The sequence below is a fragment of the Aphelocoma coerulescens genome (genome assembly GCF_041296385.1).
Source record: "Aphelocoma coerulescens isolate FSJ_1873_10779 chromosome Z unlocalized genomic scaffold, UR_Acoe_1.0 ChrZ_unloc_scaf_3, whole genome shotgun sequence".
Lineage (NCBI taxonomy): Eukaryota > Metazoa > Chordata > Aves > Passeriformes > Corvidae > Aphelocoma > Aphelocoma coerulescens.
In genome coordinates this window covers 984449-995527 of record NW_027184088.1, presented here as the reverse complement: position 1 = coordinate 995527, position 11079 = coordinate 984449, and the positions used below count along the sequence as shown (strand labels likewise).

General features: G+C 53.2%; 1 protein-coding gene across 1 annotated transcript; it reads left to right on the top strand.

Moving 5' to 3' along the window:
• The first annotated feature begins 1231 nt into the window (after positions 1–1231).
• LOC138103983 (SH3 and multiple ankyrin repeat domains protein 1-like) lies at positions 1232–8684 on the top strand. Its single transcript, XM_069002659.1, has 8 exons — positions 1232–1703; positions 2379–2732; positions 3656–3745; positions 3866–4053; positions 5085–5184; positions 6272–6874; positions 7224–7337; positions 7717–8684. Exons 1-6 carry the CDS (start codon positions 1232–1234, stop codon positions 6340–6342), a joined length of 1275 nt encoding a protein of 424 aa, XP_068858760.1. The 3' UTR covers positions 6343–6874; positions 7224–7337; positions 7717–8684.
• Positions 8685–11079: the final 2395 nt, after the last annotated feature.

The following is an 11079-nucleotide window of genomic DNA, read 5'->3' as shown; positions in this document are numbered from 1 at the left end:
GACTATTCCAGAATGTGGTGAGACCAACAATCCTTGTGTCACCCATAGGGCAGGGACCAAAGTGACAGGGCAGGGCTCCTCACAAAGGGACCTGGAAGGAGGGCAAGAGAAGGCAGTGTTAGCTGGAACTCAAGACAAGCTGGATGTAAGGAGAACATCCCCTCTGTGTGTGGGATGAGCTTATGCCACAGCACCAAACATACTCACATGAGCCCGCAGGGTTAAATGATGTAGAGATATTAAAAAAAAAAAAAAAAAAAGGCACAAATTAAAGAGATGGAAGAATTAGGTCTATTTTTTCCTGCTATGAACAGAAAAATCTTTCCAGTTCAAAAGAGAATTTAAAAGAACAAGTGACACTAAGCACAGAGGATTGGAAGATCACCTTTGTTAGTGTCCATTGAAAAGACTTGGCTGCAGGAGGGATTTTGCATTGGAACTCTCCCCAGACTGGGGAAAAAAAAGAAGAGAAGAAATGATTCCTGAGGAAAGAAAAAGGCACAATCTCTTGGAGAGACATCAGCGGGAGTTCACTACAACTCTAGGTCATTAATCCCTTGGGGAAAGCAACATCCATCCACGGTGCACGATTTAAGCTTTGATGGGCATCGCTGACAAAACTGCTGCCCCTTCCTGTTGCTGCTTCTGACTCCAAAGAATGAGAAATGGGCCAAATCTGCCCAAGACAGGCAGAAACAGTGAGAAAGAGCCAGCCAGTTAGCTGGAAAAGGGGCAAAAAGCAAGTCCTCAAGTCTCTCCTTTTCATCATTTCCCCTGGTCTTGTTGGACCAGTCTGCTTTGAAGTAGGCAACTCTGGTAGCAACCCCAAGCAAAAGAGTGAAGCTACTCAGTGGAAGATCTTTTTCCTCCCTCCCTTCAGCCATGCGGAACACAGAGAGATGTGGCTGCCACTTGACACATAGGAACAGTTTCCCATGGGATTCCTCAGTTTGGACCCTTTCTGAAACTGGCTGCGCTTGCCTTGGTGGTTTGGGGTCGTGCTGCGAGCCAAAGGCAGAGGGACGATTCCACGCAGAGAAAGAAAGGCTTTGCCCCGCTCCGGTCCGTGCCGCGCCCGGGCAGCGCCCCGGGAGCCGCCCCGCCCGCGCTGTGCCCGCAGCCCCGGCTTTGTGCCGCTCGTTCCCGCGCGGGGCCGAGCGCAGCGCCCCCCTCAGGCCGCGCGCCGCCGGTGCAGCTGCGGCCGTTGCGGCGCCAGTGGGCGACAGGCGCGATGGCCGAGCTGCCGCTGCCCGCCGGGCTCAATGCCAGCACCTTCCCCGCCAAGCTGTGGCGTCTGGCGAACAGCCCCCGCGTCCGCTCCGTGCGCTGGGACACCCAGGGCCAGGGGCTGCTCATCGACCGCGCCCTCTTTGAGCAGGAGCTGCTCAGCCCGGCCGGCCCCCACGGGGCGGGCCGAGAGGGGGCGGCGATGTCCCCGGACGCCTTCAAAGCCACGCGGTTCCGCAGCTTCCTTTGCCAGCTGAGCCGCTACGGCTTCCATGAGGCGGCGGGCCGCGTTGGCGCGGCTGTGCCGGGCGATGCCGGGGCGTGCCTCCACTACCGCAACCCCTGGTTTCGCCGCGACCGCCCCCACCTCCTCCTCTGCATCAGGCGCTGCACCAGAGCCAAGAGGCAGCGACCTGCGGCCGGGCGGGAGGAGCGCAGGCGCCCGCGCAGCCGCTTCCAGGAGCCCCGCAGGGCCGGTGAGACGGGGTGGGAGCTGCGGGCACGGAGGCTGGCGTGGGCTTTGGCCGCGGGCCCTGCCCGTGCTGGGGCCGCTCAGCGCGGCTGGCCCGGGCGGCACAGGGGCTGTCCTTGGGCAAGGCAGCTGCGCCGGCAGGGCCCGGGAGCGGTGCCGGCTGTGCCGCGCTGCCGGGGCTGCGGGACGGTCCCGCCGGGGCTGCGCTCACAGCAAACACCCTGGCCCGCTGGGCCTGCAGCTGGCGCAGCCCTGCGCCGTGGCTGGCGCTGCTCCTTGCCCGGCCCTGGGATGCCTGGGGAGCTCTCCGTAAGTGCGTGTGAGTGCCGAGGGCTCGGTCGCGGTCAGGCCCAGCTGGAGGGAGCCTCCTGTCCCTTTGGAGCAGAGGGGAAAGACCTGGCAGTTGGCTTTGTGGCTGTTGCCTCCTGCCAGGGAATTGCAGCGGGACAGTTTTCCCAGACGGTTGAACGAGCAGGGGAGTGCTAAATTGACAAGGAATTGGTGTTCGCAAAGGCCCAGAACATGTGGGGATTTTTTTCTTTGTCACCCTGCTTGGGACGATAGGAGCTTTTGTCTTCCCTGACAGAAGTACAGTTGCTGCCAAGGAAAACATACCTGAGGACCAATAGTGACGCAGGCTTCCCTTTGCTTCCTTTCTTCTTCCCTCACTGCTCCACAGCTCCCTCGCGCCAGAACCTCGCTGCTGCCTCACCTGAGGGTTCAGAGCTGCCTCCAGGCCCTTCCAGGCGAAGTGCAGGTGCTCAGGAGTCTGGGGCTTCCCCAGCACCTCCCAAGAAAGTGTCTGCAACGTCCAGACTTCCAGGGGCTTCATCAGAGGAACCATCAATCGCCCTCATTCGCAAATTTCATCTGCGTAAGCTCACCGTTCCGCTGGTTCGCGTGGACCTGAAACGCCGCCCTGAGCTCATGGTTCGCCTGGTTTGCATCGACCATCAAGCCACTTCCAGGGCCCTTCGCGAGAGCAGCAGCTGCACGTCCTCAGAGCAGCACACTCCAGCCCGCAGCCCATCAGGTAGGGAAAGAGTTTCTACCCTTGCTTTTCAGACAGGTCCTGGAAAGCGACCGTTTGAAGTATTTTCCCACAGTGCTCTGCCATGGGTAGATCTCAGGTGAGAAGCAGGTAGAAAGTGTCAAGTCGCCTAGCAAGAGGGACCTTGAATGCAAAAGAATGCTCTGTCTGCTTTTCCTGTCCTTCCTCCGCATATGGAGCCTCTCCTGGGCATTTTCCAGACAGCCTCTGTGCTGAGGTGCAAGGGCGAGGCGAAAAGCATTGCCTGACAAGTGGTCAGTGTTGGGTGAACTCCCCTCTTTCATTGATTGAAGCCAAACTAGGATGGTGATAGGATATTGCAGAGCTTACAGATTGTCTCTCTCCTGCAAAGAATGCTGTTACATTTCAGTGAGCTCTGTGTGCCCCAGAACAGTTGCAGCTGCAGAATACGGCCTCACGCACAAGGTTGTTTTTAGAATAAAGTCACAGTTTAATTTCGGTGTGTGTTTCTGAAGATTTCAGCTCTTCCTGGGTGCATCCACTTGCTGTGGTCCAGCATGATGAGAAACTTAAGCAGCCCAATCCAAAAGCTGCTGGCGAGATAGGATTTGTGGTTATACTTTGTGATTTTAAAGTTTTGTGTCCCTTTGGAGCAGAGGGGAAAGGACCTGGCAGTTGGGTTTGTGGCAGTTGCCTCCTGCCAGGGGATTGCAGCGGCACAGTTTTTTCAGTGGTTGAATGAATAGGGGAGAGCTAACTAGAATTGGTTGTTGCAAAGGCTCAGAACACGTGGGGATGTTTTCCTTTGTCACCCTGCTTGGGAGGATGGGAGCTTTTGCCTTTCCTGATAGAAGTACAGTTGCTGCCAAGGGAAACACACCCAAAGACCAGTAATGACCCAGCCTTCCCTTTGCTTCCTTTCTTCTTCCCTCTCTGCTCCACAGCTCCCTCGTGCCAGAACCTCGCTGCTGCCTCACCTGCGGTTTCAGAGCTGCCTCCAGGCCCTTCCAGTACAAGTGCCGGTGCTCAGGAGCGTGAGTTCTGGAATTGAGTTTGCTGTGTTCTTCCTGCGATGTTTGCTGCAAGGCAGCAGTAGAGCTCTGCATCCCAAAGCCACATTCTGGAGCCTGACCAATGTGTTTGGATTCCTGCAGCCACACCAGGCCATCCAGCCCCCAGTGCTCCAGCTGGCTGTGCTGGCTGGGCAGCATGGACAGCCTCCAGCTGGGCATGGAATAGTCCTGGGGAAGAGGAATTGCCACCGCTGGATCTGGACCTTGTGCTTGAGACGCTGGAGGAGATGCTTTCGTCCTCCCACCCTGAGAGGTCTCCCTTGGCTCAGGTAACTCCATTGGACAGGGATGAAAGGGGCTGGACTGACAGCTGTGAATGTTGTTGCATGGCTGAGAAGGAAAGGCTTCTTGAGCTCAGCTGTGAATGGACAGGGGAGGATTTGCTTGGCAAAGCAAGATCTCCAAAAGAAGAGGGAATGAGAAGGGGGATAGCCCTTAGTGAGGATGAGAGGTGTTGGCCAAGTTTGAGTGCTCCTTTTGCTGGGAAGAATTCCTGGTGCAGGGGCATTTGTGGTGAGGAAGTGGAAGCTTTGAAGGTTCTAAGAGGCTTTGTGTGATGGGACAGAAGAGAAGAGTGTGGGGAGAATTGCCACTGAAGGCAAAGGGTCCCGTGCAGGGAGGGGCATGCGAGAGGTGCCTCCCTGACAGCAGCAGCAGCAGTGGGCTCTGCCTGTTTTGGGTGGGAAGGCCAAGGCAAAGCAAGGGCTGGGCTGCAGCTGCTGCTGCTGCTGTGTGAGCCGTGCCGAGCGTGCAGGCGCTGCCAGAGCCCTGTTTGGGGATGGGCTGGAGCTGCAGCTTTCTGCTCCTCTCAGTAACCTGGTGCCTCCTGTCCTGCTTCTGTCTGGGAAATCCTCAGCTGGGCAAGCTTGCCAGTCTTGCTCTCCGTGTTCCAGAGCTCAAGCACCTTCCTCTTGGGCATCTCTGTGGGAAGAGATGTGTGCTCCCATGCAGTCCCTGTAAAGCTGCTGCCTGGATGAGCCTGTTCTGCTCAGGGCTTTGGAGGGAGGAGCACATCCCTGTGCCAGGAGCTGGCAGGACTCCTTCCTCAGTGCCCACTCCATGTGTTCATTGTCACTCCCCACATTCAACGTTGTCAGCTGGGACAGCTTTTGGACTGTGTTTGAGAAGTCAATCTTCTGGACTGTTGAAGGCCTTTTGTCTTCTCTAATCTCACCCACAGCAGTTTTCAAAAGCATTTTCTTCCTTAAGAGAAGGAAATGTTGCAGGCTCTGAGCTATGGTGTCCCTGCAGAAAATAGTGAGTGATCTTTGGGTTTCTTTCTTTCTGGTTTTCTTTTCAGGACAATTCAGGAGGGGAGGCTGTGAGGAAGGCTGCAGCAGAGGGAGCTTTGACTGGCACCGAGAGCTGCAGGAACAGTTCCCTGGAACCCGAGGAGCCTGGTAAGGAGAGAGCCCACGCTGCTTTAGAGAGCTCTGAGGTGGCTGCTCTGAGCCTGCCTCTGTCAGGAAGGGAGATGAGAAGAGTTGAGCTCTTGTCTGCAGGGTTGGTGCTTCCTGGTGCCTTTAGGTCAAATCCTGCCCTGGCACAGCCTCCCCGAGCCCTGACCTCCACGCTTCTCCAGAGGCACTGACACCGAGTGCTGTGCTGTGGCCAGAGAGCAGTGAATAAACCCAGCCTGTGGGAGTTGTGTCACCAACCTGGCTGTCCCAGTTCTGTCCTGAAGTCCATGGATGAGTTTGCTGCAGGGTGACAGTGCTCTGGAGGCAACACTGAGGGACTCTTGAATCAAGAGAGCAAAACCCCAGCAAGAAGTCAGTGTAGAAGTCTGAGCTTTTTATCTCAGAGCATTAAATCAATGTAGTACCAGTCTGCTGATAGCTCTAGTGAGACACATTAAAAATACAAGCAGCAGAGGCCAAACAAATAATAAATCACAAGGATTTATGATTTGGAAAGGAAAAACTTAAATTACCCCAGATTAGCGAGAAGTAATAGGAGAGAGGGAGCACCTTGGATCTGCATGCTTGAGCAAAGCTGGTGCTGCCTGCAGGCCTCGTGGGGAGCTCTTTCCCTCCCAGCTCTTCCTGCCAGAGCTGATGGTTGTGTTGGAGGAGCTGTTGCTCACTGCAGAGGGCACTTTGTAGATGGCAGGGAACGGTGCTGGTTCGTAACTCAGCTCACAGCACCCGTCAGCTTCAGCCATTTCAGTGAGGACTGAGGTGTCTCTGTCAGCACAGAGAAAGAGCAAGGCTGGGCTTCTGTGTGGGAGCTGGGACTGTCTGTGCTTCAAGCTCTCGTGGGTGCCATTTGCACTGCGAGTGCTGAGGCTTTACTGGGATACTTCAAACCTTTGGAGGTTTTGAAAACTTGGAATGCTCCCTGCTCTTTAAAGAGCAGGCCTGAAATTCCCAAGTGAGAGTCTGCCTTTCGGGCCATCTTTTGCAGTCTTTGATAGAAGGACAATTACTTCCAAAGAGAAAGATGCATGGAGACCAATATTGACTCAGTGTTCCCTTTGCTTCCCAGATATCCATCTGATCTACCTCTCCAGGAGGGCTGCCTTGCGTGGGGAGAAGAGACCGAGGGAGAGCCTGTGACCATCTGACAGGTGCAATCCCTCTGTTTATAGATGGCTTTATAGATTTCCATAGTTAGATTTATATATAATGTGGTTACATTTTTAGATTTACAGAGCTGTGCTTATACGTGCATATATTTATAGATCTGTATAGTTAAATTTGTATCTGTAGTTATATAGATGATAAAATTATATTTATGTCGATGTATTTACATTTTTAGATGTGCATATCTACATTTATATACGTGTACAGCAATATACATACATATATAGAGTTTTATTTATAAATGTGCACAGTTATTTAGCTAGAGGTAAATGGATGTTTAGATCCATAGATTGATGTTTATATAGGCCTAGACCTGCATTTTAAGCTTTTTCCTGCCTCGGCTGCCTTTTTCATCTCGTCTTTCCCCCTCTGTCCCCTCTTCTGGTGCTGGCTCCGAGCTGGCGGCCGGGCCGGGCGCAGCAGCAGCTGCAGCCCCGGTGTCCCTGGAGCGGTGGGAGCTGCCGGCGGCCGCAGGCACTGTGCCCTGAGGAGCTGCTGGAGGGCGGTGAGCCAGAGGGGCTGGGGAGAGGTGACACTGAAGGGACGGTGACGTTGAGGTGCTGGTGGGGCTGAGGGGTGTGGGGGAGCAGAGGGGCAGTGGTGGCACTGAGGTGAAAGGGAAGTGGCACAGGCTGAGGGGGGTGCCAGGTCTAAGGAGATGGGATGGGTCAGAAGGGACTGAGAGGCTGGAGAGGACTGTGAGGGGCTGAAGGAACTGGGAGGGGACTGGGGGTTGGCTGAGGGCATGGCAGGGCTGAGGGGATGGAGGGGGCCAGCAGGGAGCACAGAGGGGTCTGGGCCTGTGGTTCTGTCAGGCTGTGGAACCAATTCCAGAGCCTCCACTTTTGCCACAGCTGCCCTGAAGTCGTTGAGAAGAGCCGGAGAGTGATGGGAGCCAGCAGGGAGAAGCTGAAGGCCGCCAGCAAGAGCAGCGAACGGGGACCTGCTGCTGCCGCCCGAGAGCCTGGGTGAGGCCCCAGGGCCGCTGAGGCAGGGTGGGCGTGAGGCTGGCGTGGGCTTTGGCCGCGGGCACTGGCCGGCTGGGCAGGAGCGGGCCCTGCCCGTGCTGGGGCCGCTCAGCGCGGCTGCCCCGGGCGGCACAGGGGCTGTCCTTGGGCAAGGCAGCTGCGCCGGCAGGGCCCGGGAGCGGTGCCGGCTGTGCCGCGCTGCCGGGGGCTGCGGGACGGTCCCGCCGGGGCTGCGCTCGCCACAGCCTGGCCCGCTGGGCCTGGTTTTTCTTTCTAACCCTCCTGGGGAGGCTCTGAGATTTCCTCTTCCCCGATGGAAGTGCAGCTGCTGCCAAGGGAAACGTCCCAATCCTGACTTAGTGTTCCCTTTGCTTCCCAGATGTCCCATCTGCTGTCCCCATCCAGGAGAGCTGCTCTGCACGAGAGGAAGCGACAGAGGGAGAGGCTTTGAAGATGGGGCGGCTGGAATCCCTCTGCTTGTAGTTCTGCTTACAGATGAATGGACTTGCACGTAGAGCATGATAATTATATTGATATTTATGTATGTGCTATTTGCATAGGTATATTTCTATGTGTATGTTGTTACATGAATGGATGTAGTACATATATATGTATGTGTAGCTATATACATACATGTTTCTCGTTACATACATGTGTATATATGTATCTAAGTATATACGGATGTTGTTATGTCTCTGTCAAGTTCTATTTCCTGTCTATACATTTGTCTAGGTATCTATTTCTAGTGATGTTCTTGTAGGTATTTGGCTCTTTAAATAGGTACATTGGTATTTGTATTGGTATATATGTCTGGTTTTATAGTTTTGTATGCATATTGATCTATTTCTGTAATTATATTTACATGTGTTGAGATGTTTAGCTCATATTTGTATATTTGTATAGATGCAGTTGTTTTATCTATCTATTTATATATGTATTGTAGGTAATATGAGTATTTATATTTACATCTGTGTATTGTGGTGGTTCTAGATATGTATTAGTTCTATTTAAATATAGATGGAGTTGTATAGTTGCGTAATTCTATTTATTCAGTTCTTGCTATAGGGTTATTTAGAGAGAGATGTTGATATTTTTGTGTTTCTATATGGGCTGTACAGTTATAGTAACATGGAATAAATTAAGTTGTTAAACTTCAGTTGATCTTTGTGTATAGTGAGTTGTTGTAGAGGTTGGCAATAAATTAGTTTTTGTTTCTGGAAGTTGATGTCTGTATATTTTGACGTAGCATTGTTGTAATAATCAAATAAATGACTGTTTTGTACCTTAACTGAGATCTGTACAGTTATCTATTGTCAGCAGGGATGTAGCAATTTGTAATAAATTACATTTTTCAACTGAAATTGATTCTCATGTGTTTGTAGATCAGCGGTGTGGCTGCAGCAACCGGCAATAAATGACATTTGTCAGCTGAGAGGAGTGTTCTGTGATTTGTGCTCTCCAAAGCAATGGGCAGATGTAGACGTGAAGACGCTGGAGGATTTTGGCCATGAAAATCCCCAGCCATGCCCAGCAGATCCCCCAGCTGCAGCCAGGCTGGGCAAGGGAACGGCACATTTGGGCTGCCAGCAGAGCCACACGTTGGCTACAGACTCGCTGCAGAGGCCTGCTGAGAAATCGGGGCTCCCCTGAGCGTAGAACTGCATCCAGGAGCCACCCGGGGGGGAGAAATCCACCCCCGTCCCACCGGGAGCTCTTTAGGGAGCGCTCCAAGTGTCCCTCTGAAGGTCATCCTGGAGAGCAGCAGCAACCTGGGATCCTGAGCCAGCTGCGCTGCCTTTGGCAGCACTTTGGCAAAAGGTCTGGAGCCAGGGCGAGGGAACAGTGACTGTAACTGCTGCAGGGCAGGGATGAGGGAAGGGCCATTGACCCAAGTGCTGAAATGCTCCAAAATCCAGAAGGATGCTGGACAACTGGGAAGCAACAAGTTCTCACAAGCGCTGAAATGATGAAAGCCCTTTTTGTGAAGTTCCCTGAAGGAACTTGCAGGGGAGTTGCTGCTGGGATCAGCAGGACCAAGGAGACAGCAGGATCTGCTCATTTTGCTGGATCTGTTTCCAGGACACAGGCTGTGATTGCCCTGCTCACACAAACCCCGTGCCCATGGAGCCTGCAGGGTAACAGCAATGCCCTTCCAATGAGAGGCTTTGCAGCTGAAGTCACTGCCCTTGTGTTTAGGGAATGAATGCCTCCCGTGCCAAAGCACTGGCAGGTCACCAGGGCTCCGTGAGGCAGAGCCTTTAGAAGGAAAGAGGGATGAGGTACTCCCACACCAGAAACTCCTTCAGCTCTCTTATTTTGTGGAATGAGAAATAAGAACACTGAGGAGAGGGAAATGCAGTCCTCTCAGAAACCATTGGGACAAACAAGTCTTGTGGGAAAAGTAGGTAAGAACTTTGCCTTGTTTTCCTGGGCTGTGTCTTCTGCAGAGGAGACAATGGCATGTACAGCTACCAGGAACAGGAGGCACTGCAGGGAACTGTGCACGTGCTCAGCAACTCAACCCTACTGGTGCACTCTGATGCCCAAAAACTAGGCCAGAAAACACTACTCCATAGTATAAGGCCTACAGAGCAGGTATTTGTTTATTCAATGGCGGGAGTGAGTGGGATAACTCCACCACAAACTCACTTGTCCATTCTTCACCCAGTATAGCTTTTCTACTTTTTTCCTTAATGTGCACATTGTACTTTCCTATCCTTCATATTGCAACACATTTTCTAATCCCATGGTTTTGCAAGCCCTTGCAGCAAACCATGTGTGGTTTCTGCATGAGGTGGTCATCAGCCTCCTGGTGGTCGTTTCTGATGAAGGCTCGTAAGTCTTCCTTGGGCTTGAACTTCTCAGCCCTGTTCCCTGTGCATGCTCTCTAAGATTGCCAGCTCAAATAGCCAGTGGTTAGCTTTTGCAGTTAGCCTGTTCTGCTAAATGTGCTGATTTCTCCAAGTGCTTCCTGCACATCCCCTGTTACAGACTACCTACTTCTTTCTGCATAGCTACAGCTTTTTGCAGAGCTCAAGCAACATCTCGTTGCCTTGGCATCAACTTTGTAAGGACACAGGCAGCAATTGGATCTATGTCTCCACACATTAATCAAGTATTATTCGCAATAGGATCTACGTATCCGCTCCTTGGGGATGCAGGTATTTACCTTTGGCATTTAGAATCCGGACAAGGCCACACCTGGGCCTGTCTGGGGGTGTAGGATCCAAGACAACTCCTTCGATTCCTCCTGTTGCCAGACTCAAGGGGAGAAAACCAAGAGGAGAATGCAATCAGGTGTCCCTGCACTAGAAGTTCTGTCAGATGCTCCTGCAGCACTGTCCAAGCCGGGCTACTCTCACAGCGCCCTCGGAAGCCTCGTGGCCGGCAAAGGTGGAGGCACCGCAGGATGTCCCCGTTCCCAGCCGTGGCTCTGCAGGGCTTTGCTGGGACAGCTTCCCCCAGCTGATGTGCGGATCTGGATGAAGGGGAAAGGAGTAGGGTATCTGGAGATGTATCTCTCTTAATCACTAGAGGCAACCTTTTTTGGTAATGCTTAGCTGTAGTGCTTAACTTATCCTTCTGTGATTATTTTTCGGCAGAGCTGCATTACAGTAAATTCCACTACTCCGTGCTGGGGTCCGTGCTGGCAGCGGGGCCGGGCCGAGCAGCGCTTTCAGCCCCAGGTCCCGGCTGGCCGCAGCTGACGGGAGCGGCGGGAAGCGCCGGTGGCACCGGGCAC

Bases quoted from the DNA above. Each gene is read 5' to 3' on its own strand.
- LOC138103983 (XM_069002659.1), top strand. From the start codon at position 1,232: ATGGCCGAGCTGCCGCTGCCCGCCGGGCTCAATGCCAGCACCTTCCCC. The intron at 1,704-2,378 runs GTGAGACGGGGT...ACTGCTCCACAG, and splicing joins CCAGGAGCCCCGCAGGGCCG to CTCCCTCGCGCCAGAACCTC. The intron at 4,054-5,084 runs GTAACTCCATTG...TTTTCTTTTCAG, and splicing joins AGAGGTCTCCCTTGGCTCAG to GACAATTCAGGAGGGGAGGC.